This window comes from Pteronotus mesoamericanus, unplaced genomic scaffold, assembly GCF_021234165.1.
Source record: "Pteronotus mesoamericanus isolate MK-2021 breed Mesoamerican mustached bat unplaced genomic scaffold, CSHL_Meso_final contig_1, whole genome shotgun sequence".
Lineage (NCBI taxonomy): Eukaryota > Metazoa > Chordata > Mammalia > Chiroptera > Mormoopidae > Pteronotus > Pteronotus mesoamericanus.
In genome coordinates, this window is record NW_026554998.1 from 2,051,209 (window position 1) to 2,071,216 (window position 20,008).

At 49.5% G+C, this 20,008-nt stretch overlaps 1 protein-coding gene across 2 annotated transcripts; it reads left to right on the top strand.

Annotated features, from left to right (window-relative positions):
- Nucleotides 1–1,466: 1,466 nt before the first annotated feature.
- RAC1 (Rac family small GTPase 1) lies at nt 1,467–20,005 on the top strand. Of its 2 annotated transcripts, XM_054570362.1 has the most exons (7): nt 1,467–1,775; nt 8,639–8,710; nt 10,973–11,090; nt 15,296–15,352; nt 16,963–17,025; nt 17,909–18,068; nt 18,357–20,005. In XM_054570362.1, exons 1-7 carry the CDS (start codon nt 1,741–1,743, stop codon nt 18,485–18,487), a joined length of 636 nt encoding a protein of 211 aa, XP_054426337.1. In that variant the 5' UTR covers nt 1,467–1,740; the 3' UTR covers nt 18,488–20,005. The 2 variants fall into 2 exon arrangements, with proteins under 2 accessions (XP_054426337.1, XP_054426261.1); XM_054570286.1 differs by lacking the exon at nt 15,296–15,352 and having other exon boundaries at nt 1,471–1,775.
- Nucleotides 20,006–20,008: the final 3 nt, after the last annotated feature.

Genomic DNA, 20,008 nt, shown 5'->3' on the forward strand with positions numbered 1-20,008 from the left:
GGGAATGCAAACTTTGCAAGGGCAGCACAATGTACGAAAACGCTAAAAACATCCTCCCCTATTAACTCAGGAACTCCATTTTGGGGAACTTAGTCTAAAGAAATAAATCTCTTAAAGATGCTTGCACATGCTCATCCCAGCATTGTCTATCAAATAGGGGCAACTCAAGTATTCCATAACGGGAACAGTTAGATGAAGGCACATACACATAATAGAATGAATAGTTAGCAGCCATTAAAGATGTTCTAACGATGATTCAGTATGACTTCACAATTTTGTTTAAAACATGCTCATTATGTATAGAAAATGACTGAGCAGAAATACACCAAAATATTGGCACTTTCATGGTCTGCTAACAGAACATTATCTCCAGACTTTGTACAAAGTGACAAAACTCCCGAGATGTTCTGAATTAAGTTAAAAAGGACTGGCGAATGAAAGGCAGAGAATAGTTAGCCTGTTAGTAGCTGGGGCCAGCTAACAAGGCTACGCACATTCCTGAGTGCAGGTTGGAACTTTGTACTTCCACAGGGCTATTTCCGACATTATTTAAAAGTGAGGCTAGTCAGGAGCCATCAAACCCCAGAAGCTTCCACTTCCTGTTTCCGTGTGAACTTTCTAGACTATTGCCCACCTCCCACCCAAAGGAGCAAACCAAAGAAGCAAACGCTGCTTTTTTACGGAGTCTGCGCCTATCCCACTGCTAGCCCTGCTTCACCTTCTCCCACCCGCTTATCTATAGCCAATGTATATTCTTTCACAGCAATCTACATCTTTTTTCCCCCAAACTGTTTGCATACACGAGCGGGTCAGCTCCGGGTCCCGGACACAGTCCCTTTCCCACTGAGAGCTGCTGCAGGTGGTTCAGACTCCGCGCCCTATGCTGTGGTTTTCTTTTCCAGAGAGAAATGGCCCCAAACCCCTGTCCTTTTAAAAAGACCTTCAGCCGTGGAAGTTAAAATTTCTGTTCAACAAAAGCATAGGACATAATAATTGCTCAACGCATTTAGAAATATAAAATGTGTAAGAAAGAGAAGGACGTTCAGAACTTTTGGCTGAATGAACCTAGGTTATGTCGGAATAATGGTGCGATGTATGGTCTTCTTTACAGTTTTGGGTTCCGAATTTTCTAGAACGACTTTGTCACCCTAGAAGTTACCATTATCACATATATAGGACAGAACGTCGCTACTCTGCGGGATTCAGACAGGAGCTGAGGCTGAGCACCAAGAGCGGGGTTGCCAGAGACCCCTACGCTCTTCAGATAGAACCGCGGCCTTCCGGGGCGGCACCGTGACGTCAGCGCGCAAAAAATGGCGCCCGGCGCGCCCGGCTGGAGCCGAGCTCTCCCGAGCGTGCCCGAGCAATCCCGGGAGTCTCCGAGCGTTCCCGAACATCCCCGGGCGCGCCCGAAGCCGAGAGTAGCCCCTGGAGCGCGCGAGCGGGAAAGCCCCGCCCCAAGCCTGGGAGCGCCGGGCGCCGACGCTGGGGAGGGACTGCCGGATGTGAGTGGAGCGGCCATTTCCTGTTTCTCTGCAGTTTTCCCCAGCTTTGGGTGGTGGCCGCTGCTGGGCTTCAGCTTCCCGTAGGCGGAAGGCGAGGCGGCGTGGACAGCGGCCCCGGCACCCCGCGCCCTGCCGCCCGCAGCCGCGCGCCCGCCCGCCTGCTGCTCCCCGAGCCCGCCGCTTCTCGCCTCAGTGCCCGGTCGCCGCCTCCGCCGCGGCCCACCAAGCGGCCCAGATGCAGGCCATCAAGTGTGTGGTGGTGGGAGACGGGTGAGTGCGCGGCCCGGGGCCGGGGGTCGCAGCTAGGGGTCTGGGGCCGGGGCGGGACAGGACGGGAGGGCGCGCGTGGGGCCTGGGCTCCGGCCTCTTCGGGGCGCAGGCGGGGGGCGCGGGCCGCCACCCGTCCCCGGGACCCGGCGGCGGACGTCTGGTTCTGGCCCTTTTCTCTCTCTTTTTGGTGGGGGAGGGAACCGCCTTGGGCGGCCGGAGGGAAAAGTGAACTCCACCCTCCGCTTTCTCCCCGCACCCGCAGACCGCTCGGCCAAACTCACCCGGCGGCGCTCCGCCACCTCCCTCGGTCGCTCTGGATTACGTGGGTTTAGAGAGTTGCCTTTCTTAAAAAAGGACTCTTTCTTGGCTTTTATATTAACCTCTCGAGCCCCGCTGAGAGCATCCGTGCCGCCCGGCGGTCAGTCGATCAGAACTGACGACCCTGGGTTGGATCGGGGACCCTAAATTGATTGACCAGGGGTTCCCTCCACGGGTACTTGGCCACTTTTAGGATTTTAAAAAAGGATTATTTTTGCTCTTTTCCTGGAGAAACTTTTAAGATTCTAGCTGCGAGGAGCTGGGTCTGAGTAAGACGGTTCTTTTTTTTTTTTTCTGAACGTGGTGTGGTCATTAAAAAAAAGAGAAACTGGCCTTCGTTCCTTGCGTTAGGAAGGGGGTGTAGCAGAGCAGGCTTCCCGGGGCGAGAGGCCCTGGGAGGCAGAGCAGTTCTTTTCATTACTGTCTGGTGGTTTACAGGTCTTGGAGGAAAACAAGACTTGTCTTATGCAGTCGTTTCTTTCTTTCTTTTTTCTTTTCTCGTAGAAACAAGAATCTTAGTGTAATGCGAGCAAAATTGTATGTCTCAGCATTGCTCAAGTAGTTAATTGTGAACAGGGAAGCTCCGAGAATTGCTCCCAGTTTCATCGAACTCAGGATGCAACTGGTACATTTTTCGACTCGTGCGAAGTCGAAGGAAGCGGTTCGGCGCCGCTGAGCCTTTTGATTGCTTTCCCCCTAACTTGTCGGGAGGACTGATGTGGCTTTTATGCCTCTGCATGAGTTCATGAATTCTCGGCGGATTTCGATCAGTTGGACATTTGAAATTGTTCCTATAAGTTTAAAAAAAAAAAAGTCAAATTGCTGACGTTTTAAAATCTAACCATCGTGTGTAATATTCCTATTTGAAAATGCTTAAAACTAAAACATAAGCGCAGCAGATACTTTTAGTTTGTGTGATACTCGCAGACAGGGACCTCTGCCGTCTTTGTTGGCTCGATTAGCCCGAGTCCTTGTTGACTGCCTGCCGCGGGATCTGGCTCTTTCCTTCAGATCCCGGCCCCGCCGGGCCCGCGGAAACCCTGAGCTGCCACTCCCCCCGCGGCGCTGTCCCGCGGGGAAGGCGTGAGGTCGCACCGGGCGCTGGCTAATAGGTCCCAGCTGCGGAGTCACTGCTGCTGTCCCCCGCAGGCGCTGCTGGGCTCTGTGAAGGCGGGTTAGGCAGAAAACACCGTGCCTGGCCTGGAGTCTTTTTAGTTTTTTAATACTGTACTTGACATCAGTGTCGATCAGGGTGAGGTGCTATTTGGAGGGAAGTTCTCCCTTTACAGAAAGTTTTTAAGCTGTACTGTTTAATGAACGGGATGGAGCAAACAGCACCTCAGCACAAAACTTTAGAGACCTCATTTTCCATGCCGAAACCATTTTTTTGCTTTTACCCAAATAAAATACATCCCTGGTGATAAAGTTGGAATGTTCGCTGTACATGGCGGTCTAAATTTAGCGGGGCTGACACTTAATGTGTGGAATTGGAGGCAGTTAAGGGTAGTTGAAGCAGTGAAGGCAAACAGGTTCCACACATTGCAAGCTTCCTCGTTTTAAAAGTATTCTTGGGACCCCAGGCCGGGTGGGTCACTCAGCTGGTCAGAGCATCAGCCCAGTTGGCCAGGGGTGCGGCTCCATCCTGTCAGGGCACCGGCAGGAGTCTGCCAGCCGAGGTGCCAGTAAGAGGAAAAAATCCGGGCCCCCCCCCCACCTCCCTCTTTCTTCTTTCCCTAAAAATCAGTAAATTAAAATTTTTTAAAAAATGCTCTTAAAAGCTATATCAAAACCATGTTATAACCAGGATCAATTAACCTATATTCTTCAAATGGATTATTTCCTATATTGTGATTTCATTGGCATTGACTAAAATATGAGATAAAATTCGATGCTTTTTATTGTAAGGCAGTCCTTAACACAGCATCTGTCGCTTTTATTTGGGGGACCTCGGCCCCAAGATTTTCTCTCAGCCTTACTTAGGTAAGACAGCACCCCACCGACGTGTTTACAGGTGGTCATTTTTGACAGTGGTGGTCTTGCTTAGTTTTGCTGGAAGGCTGGGAGTGAATGACCTGAGGCCCTCATTTCACTCGCTGTACAAACTGGTGTCCAGATTGGGCCAGTGGGCTCTTCACTCCAGTGTCTAATTTAGATACTGCTGCCTAAGATATTTTTTCTTTAGGGATTTTTTCAGCTGAGTGTGAAGAATGCCTTCCATGACGTCATCCTTATAGGGATGTATTCACACCAGTTACTCGCCACTTCTGTTGAACAACCAATCAGTGACGGCATGATACATGAATTTTTTTTTTAAGCTTCGTAAATTTATGCATTTCATCTTGAGGCATAGGGTACCATATTTTTTATATGTTTGTAAAGGGGTTTGGATTTCTCACTGGCTTCCAAATTCAGATTTAGCATCTGATTCTGATACTGATTGGTAAAATGACACAAAATGCGCTCTCTCTCTCTTTTTTTTTGTTATGGTAATGTGTCATTGTTTATTATAGTCCTAGCTCAGTCATTCTCATGTTGGATGGTTAGGTTGTATATGATTTGCCTTTTTTGTGTAAGCTGTTTTTTTAAATTGAATTTGTTGGGGTGACACTGATTAATGCACTTATATAGGTTTCAGACCCTGGCCGGGTAGGTCCATTGGGTTTGACACACAAGCAGCAGCCAGTGTGCGCGTAAATAAGCGGAACAGCAAATCGATGTTTCTCTCTTCCTCTCTCTTTCTAAAGTCAGTAAGTTAAAAAATATATATAGGTTTGGGGTGTACACTTCTGTAATTATCTGTATATTGTATTGTGCGCTCACCACCCAGGTCAAGTCTCCTTCCATCGCCATTTGTCTCCCCTTTACCCGCGTCAGCGTCTCCCCACCCGCCTCTGGTAATCGCTGTACTGTTGTCCGCGTCTTTTGCTTGATTCCTCCGCCTTTTTCACCCAGTCCTCCTGCCCTCTGACAGCTGTTTCACATGGTAATCTCAGTAAAAGTCTGAGGTTTGGTTTAGTGGAGGAGGATCGGGATTCCATTTCTAGAACCCTTAAATCCACCTTCTTTGACGTTCTGTCTTTGCATTTGTCATCTGACATTTCCGCACTGACTGCTTTCTCACCTGTGCGTCACCAGGTAGCTCTGTCTCACAGTTGTGGTCTTCCTGGAGAAGGAGGTGTTTCATCAGGAATCCTGCTACTGATTCCTGAGTGGCAGTTAGTTACCAAATGTCCTCAGAAGGAATATTGTTTCTTCAACATATTAATATGGACAATTTCAAACATACAGAAAAGTTGAAAGAATTGCCCAAACAACACACATATACCACCACTTGGATTCTGTAATCAACATTTTGCTCTGTGTGCTTTATCACATATCTTCATTGGAGGGATATTTTTTCATTTTAAAATATTATATTTATTTATTTTTAGAGAGGGAAAAAGGGAGAAAGACATAGATGTGCGAGAGAAACATCAATTGGTTGCCTCTCACGCACCCCCCCAACTGGGGACCTGGCCTGCAGCCCAGGCATGTGCCCTGACTGGGACTCGAACTGTCAACCTTTCAGCCTGCAGGCGGGTTGCAGTACACTGAGCCACACCGGCCTGAGCAGGGAGGGGCTATGTTAAGAGGATTTAACAGAGAAGTTGATTTTGAAGGAGAATGAGAGTGATAGAAATTCTTGTTTTGAATTCTGTCTTCAGCTGACTCAAACATCAACTAACCCTAGGTTTAGGTTTGGTGGTCAAGAAGGGTGGGTTAGAGTTAAGGCTGCTTCAGACTTGGACTCTGTTGTAGGTAGTAGCTTCAGCTTTGAGTGTTCTAGAAACGATACAGAATCTGAATTTTTTTTCAGCCTCCAGTGGGTGGATAATGGGTGGTTTTCTGTATGCTGGCTGGGACGTCCTATTAGTAGCGGAACAGCAGAATTCCCGTTTGGGTTTTGTATTTTCGTAGTGTGGAAGGGCTCTCTTAGTTCACATGTTCCCTGAACCTGTTCTCTGCTTTGTTGCGTGTTTACTGAAGGCTGACTGTTACCCATTCCTGCTTCCCAATGCAAATTGAGGACTTTCAATTCAGGGTCTTTTTAAAATTTTTGAGCTTCCTGGATCCCTTTTTTTTTCTTCTTCTCATGTGAAGAAATTGCTGGTGTTTCTAGATTTATTGATTTTTTTTTTTTAAGTTTTGGTTTCTGGATTTCAGGAATTAACACTGAAATTTACCCAAGATATTTTCAGTAAAAAGTTTCCTTTAAATTGAGCATAATAGGAACATAAGTTGCTGGCTTTAATCTTGGTTATTTATACTGGATGGACCGATGCACAGACAGGTTAAAGAAACAGTGCTCTTGGTGCTTTCTTCCAGTAGCCTCATGCTCATTTCTCCAAAAATTAAAAAGGGGCTGAGCTGAGTACTTAAATACATACAGTGGGCAATTCTAAGGCAAATGGTACCTTCCATAATGCTGCAGCAGCGTCAGTCCAGTGTGTGCCCAAATAGGCTCTGGCCTTCTGTGGGGAAACTGTGAGTTTGCCTGGAGCCAGTGTGGATTTTATTTGTGGAGTGTGTTTAAAAGGGGGCAGATAACAGTTTTCTTTTTCTTTTTATCTGTTTTTAAAAATTAAGGAAATATTTATTTTTTTATAGGTTTTGAAATTGTTTAAACTATCCAATTCTTTTTTTTTTTTAAATTTTAAAAATTTTATTTTCTTTAGACAGGGGAAGGGAGAAAGGAAGGGAAACATCCATGTGTGGTTGCCCCTCATGCGCCCCCTGCTGGGGACCTGGCCTGCAACCCAGGCTTGTGCCCCGACTGGGAATCAAACCGGTGACCCTTTGGTTTGCAGGCCGGCACTCATTCCACTGAGTCACACCAGCCTGGGCAATGTTTTTCATTTCTGAATTAAGTAACTGCATGTATTCCAGGAGGTCTTGTTCATTGCAGCACTTAGTACACTTCCTGGCATAACACACAATACTGTTGGTATAGGTTGACATTGAATTAATGCTCACAATAGTTTTGTGATGGAGTTGGTAATTTTGTATCCGTTTTACAGCTGAGAAAACTAGAGGTGTAAGGAAGTTGAAACTTACCCCAAAATTTCAGCCAGTGAGTGATAGAGTTGGTCATGGGTAGGTTTCATATCCTGGGTAATGACTTCAAATCTTAGGCTCCTGCTCGTACAGGTTTATTTTGACATTCTAAGCTTTTAACAGAATGTATGGTCAATGAGTCATCTCAGTAAACAGCCTTCAGAAGTGGGAAGCTACCTCCCGATGATATAATGTTTGACTCAGTGAGGTCAGGGTGGGGAGTTCCAGCTTTTGTTAAGCCCTTAACGGTGTTATGAGTGAAACAAGTGTTGGCAAGACTGGATGGGCCTGTAATCTGCCCTTGTGAGAGGTTTTTGCCTTAAGCTAGGAGTGCAGGGGAAATAGAAACGCACAAAACTTCTTTGAGGTTGAACAACAAAGTTTACAACTCCGAGCGCCGGTGTGCCCTCAGTTGCGGGAAGCCCGCAGAGGACAGCAGGGTGACGCGCCCGTGGAAGGACAGCATCGGGTGAGCCGCGAGGAGGCCAGGGACCTGGGCTCTGGAAGCCCCTAAAGTCTGTCCGTGACGGTTGCAGATTTGGAGACTGGCTTTTGGAGGGGTGCGGCTACGGGTGCAGGAACCTTAATTTTTAGGTGATGCTCTCTTGAAAAAAAATCTTTTTGAAGTGATTGGGAGACTTGCAACCGCACTGGGGCCTGTTCTTGGCGGTGCGCTGTGCCCCTGAGCGGCTGGGCAGGGCCCTGCTGCCGCTCACTTCCTCCCCCTGGCAGCCGCTTGGGAAGCTCACTCCAGCACCCCTGGGCTGCTGACGAGGGGTCTGGGTTACCCTGTGTGAGCTGCTCTGAGGGCTCCTGGCGATCGGTGGGGGTGGGGGCGGGCGCTGGCAAGAGCGCGCGGCCGGACGGGCTAGGGAGAGACTAGTTCTGTGTGGCGGCGATGACTAAGCGCTCTGTTAGGGAGCAGTCCTTGCTGATTGCCAGGGAGGGGGGGGGGCGGCTGGAGTCGGAGCTGCCAGTCGGAGCGGCTAAATCTGTTACTTAGCAACACAGTGGGAGTTGCTGAGGAAAGCTGTGTTTGCATATTAGTATTCATCAGAATCATTTCAGGATAGAATAGAAGATTCTTGGATGAAAGACTTCTACAGATGGTCACAAAAAAGACTTTCAATTTTAAAATATTTTGTTTTCCTCTTGAACCTTGTGCTTATTGAATAACTGTCTCTGGACTATGAGTGCTAATACCACGTACTACACAGAGTGTGAAGGCTCCTGATGCTGCCTTTCTGAAAAACTGTAGTTTATTTACTTAAATTTCAGGATAAAAATGTATGTGTGATGTTAAATAAAAGGTTATAGAAACAGTTTTCTTTCATTCTAAGTCCTTGGTGTATACTCCTTGATTTTTCTGTGCATTATTTTAACAGGATAGCGAAAGCTAAGATTACATAAATGTTAACCAAGCAACTTACACCTGTCTCCTCTCTCTTTAGCGCTGTAGGTAAAACCTGCCTACTGATCAGTTACACAACCAATGCATTTCCTGGAGAATATATCCCCACCGTGTAAGTATTTTAAGTTAAACTGGGAGTTAGCACATCAGTGATGTTTTTTGGACACCTTTGACCTTTGCTTTGCTATAGTCATTCTTAATCCTTATGTGAACAGATGTGATTACCTTTTCTTTCAGACATTCACCAAAGTCTCCGTATTTGGGCTTTTAAGAAATACTTAATGTAAAGTTGCCACATAGTGATGAAACACACAGCTTTTCTAATCTATTTTTAGACATTTAGGAAACAAAAGAAAGTTAAACTAATTGAAGTATAGAGGTTGGGTAATGTAAGAGTTTCAGATAAATCTGGCCTTCCGGGTTCTGTGTGTGATTCTGGCAAGTAACCGTTGCTTTACAAGCTGCTGTTGAGTTATGGGTCTTTGGAATTGAAACCAGGGTGTGTTTGGCGGGGGTGGGGGAGGGTTGGGAGGATGGAATTGGCTACTGAGCTGCTTATTCCCTGTTGGCAGCAGAACTGGGTGGAGATGGAAAAGTGCTTTTTTGATGATGGGGTTGCTAGGGAGCTCCACGCAGCCATGTGGCCTCGTAGCACCACCCTGTGGCCGCCGTGAGCTCTGTCCCCATGGTTAACGTCCGGTGAAGTAACGCTCCGCTGCGAGCGCTGCCTCCCTCTCGCTCCTCCGGCAAACACGCCCGCTCGGGCCTCCCTGCAGAGTCTTGTGCCCGTTTCAGTGCAGCGGAGTCCCGCTGTCCTCCTCCAGCCGGTTCCACCACAGGTCGCTGGGGCTCTTTCTTTTTTCTTTTGCATTACAAACTGCGCTGTGTCAAACATTGCATGTATGTGCACGTGGTAGGTTGTTAGTAGGGGAATTGTGCTGAATTTTAAATCTTGATACCTACTGCCCATTTGCTATCTAAAAGGCTATCGCTTTGACCAGCTGTGACTGAAACAGCCCCTTCATACAGCTTGTGGTCCACACAGAGTTGAAAAGTTACCTCCTCATTTGCATTTCTGGTGTCAATGAAGGTAAAGCCTTTTGAATGTTTCCAGTCCATTTATAGTCTTCTGGGACTTGCCTGTTGAAATTTTTTGCTTATTTTTCTACTGAATTTTTTCTCACTGATGGAAGTTATGTATGTAAGAAATATTAATTCCTCTGTCTCTCGAATTTGTCTTTAATTTTTGTCAGAATGTCCTCTGCCCTGAACAAGTGTAGCATTTTAACACAGGTGCGCTGCCTCCCCTTTCCCTGCGTTCGTGCCTTGCTAAGGAAGACCATTCCCATCTGAGTGATGCAAAATATTCTTTAGGAATTTTTCTAGGAGTTTTGTAGCTGAAGTTTTTTTCTTTAATTCATTTGGAATGTATTTTTTTGGTATAGTATGAGATACCTGATCCCAAATTGGAAAAAGGGTCACCATTTAGTGAATTATCAGTCCTTTTCTCGTGAGGCAGAATTACTACACATCAAACCTTTTCTTTATGAAAGCTGGTTTGGTCATTAAATTCCATAAACCACATTAGCACCTTACTCAGGCCTTGACTTTGCTGTCCCAGGGTAGTTAAGCCCCTAAGTACTAGTCTCCTGAGCATGTAATAAAGAAGTGTGGAGTTTTATTGTATTCTCTTTGGTACCTGCTCTGGTTTGAATTGCAATGCCAGATTTTCTTTTTGGTGAACTGTATGATACTTGTAATTTCTTGTCAGCCTGTTTTCCTGTCGGCCTGTAGGTTTTTCTGGGCCGCCTCTTACGGTTAACTGATTTCTGTGTGGCAGCTTCAAATAATTTAAATTTAAGCAAGTGTGTACCCTTTGGAAACGTCCCACAGCAGCGGCTCACGCTGCGCCTGTGCGGGGCGGGGCGGGGCGGGGCTGTGGGAGGAAGCCGGGCCCAGTTGGGGGTTTCAGATCCACAAGTGGGATTTGAAAGAGGGACCAAGTTTACACATTATTTCATCCTGGGGAGAAAAACCTTAATGTCTATTTACTAAAGGTGGAGACTTTTTTTATTGCTGACAGTAATTTGTGTCTGTTAAATTTGGTAGCTTTCCTTTGTTTCTTGGCTTTTTTCTCCAGTTGCGCGTTGGTCTCCCTCACACTCCACCTCGTGTCCCGGGCCCTGCTTCGTCCGCAGGCATGTCCTCGGGCCTGCAGGGAGGACTTGGGCTGGCCCGGTGGCCTCTGGGCCCGCTCCTGGCTGTCCCAGCGCTGCCGCCTCTGGGACCCCGGCTGGAGCAGCGACTCAGGGCCAGGGCCTGGGCCTGAGGCTCCAAGGCTAGAGACTAACCTTTTTTCCTCCATATTTTACAGCTTTGACAACTATTCTGCCAATGTTATGGTAGATGGAAAACCGGTGAATCTGGGCTTATGGGATACTGCTGGACAAGAAGATTATGACAGATTACGTCCCCTATCCTATCCGCAGACAGTAAGGATCATGACTGATTTGTAATGTGTTCTCTAGAATGCTCAATTCCTGAGTGGTTAATTACTGCGTATTGCCTGTGGATTTGCTTCTATTACCATCTTTTGGGTGTTGAGGCAGTTGAGCAAACTCCTTGGGTTCAAATCCCGCTCTCCCTCTTACTAGCTGTGGGACCGTTGGGCAGCTTTCTTCATCTCTGGTCTTAACCTCTTGTAGGATTGGATGGGTTAATGCATGCGAAGCACATAGATCGGTCCCTGGCATGTCGCAGACACCCACCCCAGTGTGGCCCTGTTAGGATTCTGCCTTGTTCTGGTGTCGATGCCTCGATCGACCCAGAGACTCCTCGGTGCAGAGCGGAAACCAAATTCCCTTGTGTTGTCCATCCCCGCTCTCAGCGAGCCAGGGTGGCCGGGGCAGCCAGGGTGGCCGGGGGCATGCAGAGAAGGCAGGCTGTGGTCCTTTGATGGATTCAATCATCACTTTTCCGTGTGGGTGAAAATAACATTAGTCTGTCTACCCAAATTTTTTTTGTTTTTGTTTTTAAATGAATTCCCTGTTTAGTAATGATAGCTTTACGCTTCTGAATCCAACTTTTTCCATGCAACAGTCATTGTCTTGTGTTCTGCTGGGGGCACTACCAGACACAGTTTTTTGAGTTGTTGATTCTTGATTATTCTTTAGCTAGATTCTGGTAACAGACCAAAACTATAAAATGGGAGGTTTGAATTATGTGATTTTTTTTAAACCTCAGCTAAAAATTAACTAAGTATTAAAAACCAGCCAAATGACCAAATGGTGTGAGTTCTTCAATATGTTTAGGAATTTATTCTGTACCAGTGGGTGTACCAGATTTTAAATGAATCTGCAAACATACTGAGTAGGAGTCTCCTGTCCCACTGGATACATCTGGAAGGGTGGGGTATCTCTCAACCATCCCCTGTGGCTCAGAGGGCGGGGCATGGTGGCCTTTTTCTCTGAGAGAGATGCTCACGGTCTGTCAGAGGTGACTTGGCAAGACTCCCCTTCGCGTGCTGGAGAACCCAGGACTGACTGGCGCAGTCCGCAGCGCGAGCGCCAGGGCCTACGCTCTGCGTGTCCCGTTCCACAGGCGGGAGAGGCGGGGAGGCCCTGCTTGCCTGTCAGGTGCTGGAGCAGCTAAAAGAGGTAGGATGTGGTGCTCGCCCTCGGGGCTCCCAAGCGCCATGTCATGCCATGCACCAGGCACCAGCTGAGGGGGTGCTTAGGGACACGGAGGGAGAGCACGCAGCTGACACTGGCAGATGTGCCCGCGCGGACTCCTGGGAGCTGAGGGGCTGGCCTGGGTGCGGAGCAGCCAGGCTCGGGAGGCCGCCTGCCTTCACGCTGCGCTGCCGAGAGCAGCAGGCGCTGGGGCTCACGGGCTGCACTCCGCGCTCTGGGTGCAGAGGCGGAGAGACCTGAACCTTGTGCCCGGGGAGCGCGGCCCCCAGGCGCCGGCTCCCTGCTCTGCAGGCCTCTTCCTGTGGCTTCCCCTGAGGCAGGGCCAGGCGGAAAGGGTCTTCGATGGTGCCCGAAAAGAGACGTCTTGTTTCCTCTGGTCATGGGGTGCTGGCTCCCTTCTCTGCTGGGCAGCTCTGTGTAGCTAAGTGAAATCTGTTAAAACCGTCAGTTTCGACTTTGTTCTCCAAAAGATGGTGGGCAAGTAGTCATTTTCAGTATAAATTGCCCTTCAAGTTTTAATGTTGCTAAATTATGTAATCCTTAGGGCTTTTCTGCCCTTCAATAAATTATCTTTACATTCTCTTTAAAAACACGTAAGTTCTGCATATTCACCTTCAGCAGATGTGCTCAGAATGGAGGTATCATCAGCCTAGTGCTCAAGCCCAGTGTCTCACTTCGTGTCTGCGCACCTGTACTTGCCTGCTTGTCCCTGTAGTTCGTGGTGCTGGGGGAAGAGATGTGACTGGCCCGCACCCTGTGTGTATTGGGAGAGGCACACGCTGCGTGGTTGGTTTCCTTCGCTGCACCGGGTTGGCCAGGGCGCCGCTGTGTCAGGCAGTGTTTTCACCTTCTGCGCCTGCCTGGCTCGGGAAGGGTTTTTAAGTGCTGAGCTCAGTCACTGCAGCGTTAGACAAAAAGGAAACCTGTGGTGTTTGGTGCGGCTGTTTCGATGTTCACGAGTTTTGATGTTGCTGGGTGGCTATTGCAGCCTCAGTGCCCTCCAGCCAGAGGTCCCGAGGAGCACGCCTGTGGTTGACCAGACAGGGCTGTCACTCTGTCCTGAGAGAGACAGGCACCTTGGGGGCCGCAGGGTGAGGCCAGGCAAGGGCCCAAGCAAGTGCCGGTGGGGGCAGGGCAGTCAGGGGTTGGGTATTTTAGTGACTCTCCCCGGAGGGTGGGGAGCAGCAAGTCAAAAGCTGTGATTGGTAGAGAGGTAGTCACTCTCCTCCCTGGCTGGGGAGGGGGTCCTTGGTGTTTTGCAGTTGGCACGGTGACCTTAGGTTGGTTTGTGCTTAGACATGAGTGTGGGGTGAGTGGTCTTCCGTTCTTTACGCTGGGTTCCCATTGGAGCAGAGTCACACAGTGACCGTGTCTGATGCCAGTGCCCTGGCACATTGCTCTCTCCCACACAGACCTGCTCTGGCGGAGCTGTGGGTGCCAGGCCAGTGCCCGGGTGTCGCGACCCCTGTGCTCTGCCGTGTTTATGTGCCCTGGTCTTTTTTCCCCTGCTGTGTACAGCGCCGCCCGTGTTAGAAAATACTGCAAGCCTGAAAGTAAGAACCGAGTGGAAGCGTTTGGAAGAGAAGGAAATGAAAGAAAGAGAAACGGAACAGCTTAGAGCAGTGCGGGCTCAGCCCTCTGGAGCACCCCTCCCCCCCAGGTCTGCTCAGCGCAGGCTCCGCTTCTCATGGGTGGTCCCCCTGACTGGTACGGGGGCCGCAGGAAGAGCGCCCGCAATGGCGGCCAGCGGGGACGGGCTTTGCAGTGCAGGAGCAGTAAGTCACCAGAGGCCCGCTGGAGGTCGGCATTCAGAACTGCCCCACTGATGTAAGGAAAGTGATAGTCAAGGCCAGAGGGAAGGTGTCCTGTGAGGAAGGGAGAGTGTGGCCACGCCACAGGTGGCTCTGGCTGAGGAGCTCTGAGTGTCGCAAGGACTGGCGTGAAAGTGGAGGCACCCGGGTCCGGGCAGCCGCGGCCGGAAGATGAGGGGCAGGGGCTGAGATGCGGCGCCGTGAAGTCCAGGTTGGGCACGGGGAGCGGGCAGCTGGTGTAGCGCTGACCGAGGCCAGGAGGAAAGCATCTTGATTCATCAAAAAGTTGTTCTTAAAAATTGAAAAGGGTACGACAGCTGTCGTTAGAGGACACCCTAAAACTGCACCTTTGTGGCCGAGCCATGCAGTCCCTGGGTCACAGTGAGGGCTCGGCGCTATGTTGAGGCCTTGGGAGGACACATCTTCAAAACAGCTCGCAGATTAAACCAGGGTATTTACGGAAACTTTAACTTAAGTGGTCTCTTCAGACTATAAATCAGAGAAGCTCAGATAAGGTGAAAGGAAACAATTCTTGTCTGCCTGTCTCTTAAAAGAATTCTAGGGCCCTGTGTTGCTGGAGGAGCACGCCCGTCCATTTTTATGGGGACAGCGAGATGAGTGGAAGGCATTGTGACAGGCACTTGAATGCTGTCCGTCTAGGCCACCTCATCCAGATTCGCAGGGGCAGGGGACTCAGCGTGGCAACACCCCAGAACCAGAGGACGCGGGTCTCGCCGCAGCTCGCAGCCCCGGCCCCACTCCCGCTGAGCCTTTCCCTGGGGCCCGGCTCCCGGGCAGGCGCCCCTCATGCGCTGCGGGCGCAGCGGCAGGAAGGACGCGCATTTAGCCCTTCCTTCCTGAGCATAAGCCTCCTGGGCGTGTTGTCGGTTCTGCTGGAAAAGGGACCCTGTGTGCTGCCACCACAGGGAGGGGCACCCTGCCCCCTCCAGGGGTTTGCCCACTCTCCTGTCACCATCCTGGACTGGCACACAGTGCCCCCTTGTGCCACTTCCCAGGCTGATTGACAGTGTTTCTGTGGCTTTGGCATCATACGCCTGTTAGAGCGTCCTCTGCTTTTAAATCAGAGCCTTGGGAGAGTAGAGACAGGATTCTGAGAAGGAATAAATAACGGGCTGAAATGATTTTTGTTCTCCATTTTTACTAAACTCAAACAAAGTTCTCGTGCATTACTAGGTCGGAGGAACGTATGGTAAGGATATAACCTCCAGGGGCAAAGACAAGCCGATTGCCGTATGTAAAACTTTCAGTCGCCTGCAGTTTCAAGCTTTATCTCTTCTTTCATTTCTCTTAGTTTTGCTAGGATTTCCTATTTGGCCTCACATTCCTTGAGTGTTTTATGTTTGATTCACTCAAGATTGGGGTTTTGCTTAACGAATCACGCTTCTATTAGAATGGGACAGTTTACCTCCCGCTTGAATTAAAGTGGTTCGGGAACTTCTTTTCTTCCCCCTCCCGAGTGAAAGGAGAAGGGGCTCTTATGACTGGGGCTCTAATGGAAATGTGGGGGCTCCGCGAGGAAGCCCCCCATGGGCCCTGAGCTTGGCTGGGGGACTAACCAGGGCTGCCGGGCCGCCTCCTCTGCTGGTGTCCGGTGCCAGGGCCTGCGGGGTGTGGCTGCGTGGGCTGGTGTGCGGGCCCCGCCCGCTTCGACACCGCGTAACCGGCTCAGGCGATTCTGGGGCAGACTTGTGCATGCGCTAGCGTTTAAAGCGTCGTTCATAAAAAGCTGTTGTGTGGATGTTTCTTTCCCTTTCAGGTACCAGATCCTGGCCAGAGGAGAGGGAGTGTTAGCTTGGGAACTGGGCAGTGCACAAAGTAGCGCAGTCGCCTTTTTCCAGGAGTCATGTCTTACAAAATTAGCATTTTAGACACTTGGGGGCATTTTTAAATTCATGCAAATAATTAGGGTTTTTACACAAGGCAGAATGGGAGGAAAAATCCAGGTATTTCACTTTTAGCTTGAAATTCTTTCAGGTATTAATTGTGCTCCTCCCTTTCCTTTGAATCTGTTTTAGCTGCATGTGCCCCCGGGTGCAGGTTTCCAGAGAAGGGGGCGGGCGTCAGGAGCTCTGACAGCTGGGAAGGCGTCGCTTGCACATTGGACCCAGTGCCCTGACAGGGAGCGTTCCCACCGAGCAGACACGGAGCCCCCTCTGCGGGGGGCTGATGGCTGCGCTGAAAGCAGCAGTTTGCCCTGGCCTGGCCGCTCCGCTGGTTAGGGCCTTGTCCCGGTCCGCCAAGGGTGGGGGTTCAAGCCCCGGTCAGGCGCATTCTGAGGAATGCATGGATGTGGGGCATCTAGTCCATGTTTCTGCCCCCCTTCCCTTTCTCTCCAGGATCAGTAAAAGAAAGAAAAAAACATTTGATTGGAGTCCAAAGACACAATGGAGATAAAAATGTTTATACCTAAGGAGCTGATGAGGAGCTTAAGGAAAAGCATGCCATTAGTAGATGTTTTGAGAAGCAGACCGGGTTTTACAGAAATAAACACTCAAGTGGAGCCTTGACACTTGATCTCTGTCCCCCGTGGGAGGTGGGAGCGATGGAAAAGAGGCGCCCAGGGGCCGATTCGATGCTGCCGCAGCCTCAAGTAGCTTGTAGCGCATCTCGCCCTCCCGACCCTCTCCTCGCAGTAACGGGCGCTCCACGGGCCTCTCTGGTTTGGGAGCTGCTGCCAGGAGCCACGGGCTGCGTCCAGGGAGCATGTTCCCTGCACAGGCAGCGCGCATGCCCTTGGCACGGCGGGGGGTTGGGGGCTTCCCGGCAGCGTCCAGAGAGCAGAGTGCGTTCATCTTCGTAAGACCCTCTTCTGAACACCGCCCTGTGTTTCCTTTTTATAGGACGTGTTCTTAATTTGCTTTTCTCTTGTGAGTCCTGCATCATTTGAAAATGTTCGTGCAAAGGTAAGCGGGTATTTTTTAGGAAAATACTTTGTTACATAATGTTACTCTCAGGAAGAAACATTGAGAAATAAACTACCATTTACTGACTGAAATTTTCAGTTTTTTAAATGGCCTTAGTAATTCTGCTAAAGTAGAGAATCAGTCTTCTAAGTGTGTGACTTAATGTATAGAGTTCTCAGGCTGACTCGGAGGTGCTGTGTCCCTTGTTAAACCAGCGAAGCACGATCACTGCCGCCCTCTGCCCCCCGCCACATCTTTCACACCCTGGGGGACGGGCGCGTGCCAGAGGCCCTTCCTCGGAGGGGCCAGTGGGGCGGTGGCAGCAGAGCTGAGGCCGCGGTCCACATGGTTTACTCAAGTCCCTGAATGTACAGGGTGGGCCAGTGGAGGTTCACGTTGTGAGGACGCGAAGCAGATTATCCTTGTATTATTATTTATTACGTAGTGTGTTATTTGTATTACAACTGTAAACCTACTTTTGTCAACCCCTGTATGGATTATTTCTGAGATGACCCAAGAAGCTGATTCGTTTTACAAAAGCAACGTGGGTTTTTTGGTTGGCGGGGTGGGGAAGCCCCTTTCACCACGACCCCTTACTGACAAGTAGCACCACCCTGTCAGGTTGATAGTCTTGGGAGTCCTGATTTGCTAATAAATAACGAAGACCAGCAGGAGGTTCTGGGACCTGGTGCTGGCCGTCCTGCGGCCCCTGAGGATGTGGGTGGAGCCGTGAGCGAGGCTGCAGGGCAGGTGTGGTCCCCTGCAGGAGGGCTCTGGGGGCACCTTGACTCAGGAGTGGTGGACACTTTGCAGCTGGGTGGATATAATTCAGGTAAGGAAGTGCGTAAAGGAGTGTCATCTCTTTTTCTTTGCATGTGTCTAGTGGTATCCTGAAGTGCGACACCATTGTCCCAACACTCCCATCATCCTGGTGGGGACCAAGCTTGATCTCAGGGATGACAAAGACACGATTGAGAAGCTGAAGGAAAAGAAACTGACACCCATCACCTACCCACAGGGCTTAGCCATGGCTAAGGAGATCGGTATGGAGCCCCGTGTTCTTCCCGTTTGCTCTGCTTGTGTTTTTATTTCCCTGATAGGATTTGAGGTTGGGGAGGCGGAGGGTGTGGTCCTCCAACCTGGGGCCTGGCTTCCTCTGGGAACCAGCTAAAAAGGCCCGTAGCGTCGCTCTTCCGGAGGAGACAGCAGGGTTTGGGGCTTCTGCGCCTCCTCGGCTGCCGGCAGAAGGCAGCAGGGCCTGGGGGGCGGCCCCGCCGTCGTTCTGCTCAGGGGCGTGGCCGCATGGCTGTAGGTGCTCCGTTTCTTGGCAGGTGCTGTGAAATACCTGGAGTGCTCGGCCCTCACACAGCGAGGCCTCAAGACAGTGTTCGACGAAGCTATTCGAGCCGTTCTCTGCCCACCTCCCGTCAAGAAGAGGAAGAGAAAATGCCTGCTGTTGTAAATGTCTGGGCCCCTCTCCCCGCTGCCCTGTCCCCAGGAACCTTTGTACGCTTTGCTCAAAAACAATGGAGCCTTCGCACTCAATGCCAAGTTTTTGTTACAGATTAGTTTTTCCATAAAAAACCATTTTGAACCAATCAGTAATTTTTAGGTTTTATTTAAACAAATAAGTGTAAGAGTTCAAACTTTCATATTCTATTAAAACTTAGCCCTAAAATGACAAGCTTTCTTAAAGCCTTATTTTTCAAAAGTCCCTATTCTTGTTCATATTAAGAGTTGCCAAAATACCTTGTGAACTAAGTCGCATTGCTGTGCTAAGAACACTAAGCACTAAACTGCTCAGAGGCCTGTCTCTGAGAAGCCCAGCCTCCGCGGGGAGGGAAGGCAGACACTTCCTAACGCGTTTCCCAGGCCCGAGCAGCGCAGCTTCCCTTAGGACGCGCTGCCGTTCACTGCTCCGTCACTTAACGCGCGTGGTCGCTGCCTAACGCTGCACTGTATGTCGTAGTGGGATGAGTGTGACAGCCCAACTCTTTGGATCGGTCTTTCTGATTTCGGAGTGATTTTTTAAAAAAATTAGTGTGTGAGCTTTTGCTGAGATTTTGAACAGAACTCTTACTCACGTGTTCCTCTGTTCTGCCCCAGCCGTGGGCGCACGGGGCAAGTACGGAACACCTGATGTGATCCAAGGATGAAGACGGCAGTATTTTGACAAAATAGGAAGTGGAGATTAATTTACACTACATTGTACACATAATAATTAAACTGAATAAAAGTGTCATGGGTAAAATTTTAAATAGGTTAATTTCTGTCAAATGTAGTAGATGATGAAGAAAGTCGGTATTAATCAGTGTTTTCTTAAGCTTTTCGTTTTTCTTAAACCTGCGATCCCTCCCAAAACTGGGCATTTAATTCATCTTTGAAATGGTCATTCCCACGGTTACTAACTGAGAAAGTGCTTTTTTTATGGAGCCCTTCTCACCGGGCAGTATGCCTCCTTGTATAAAACCTCTCTTGATAACACTTTAGTTGTTTTTTTTTTTTTTTAATTTCTTGTAGATTAGTACAAGTGCATTCCTGTTTTCATGTTCCTTTATTCAAAGCTAATAAGTGCTTTCCTTACTTAGTTTTCTAGTAACTAGATGTAAAAATCACGTGTTGCATCTTTACAGTTTTTAAAATATTTTAGATATTCTTACTATGAACCTTCCTGCCATCGCTGTCTTGCCAGCCCCCACCGCACCTTGCCTGACGCTGGCCCTCCCTGCCTCCCCGCGGACACGCTCCCTGTCGCTCTGCCTCACGAGGCCCCTGGGGGCGAGCCCCGCGCTCGTGCTCACCGAGTCCTGTGCAGCTCGCCCACTGGCGAGGCGACGAGGCAGGACCTTTCAACCACTAGAACAACATTTTTTAAATTGACAGTTGCAGAATTGTGGAGTGTTTTTACATTGATCTTTTGCTAATGCAATTAGCAGTATGTTTTGCATGTATGACTTAATAAATCCTTGAATCATATGACTGG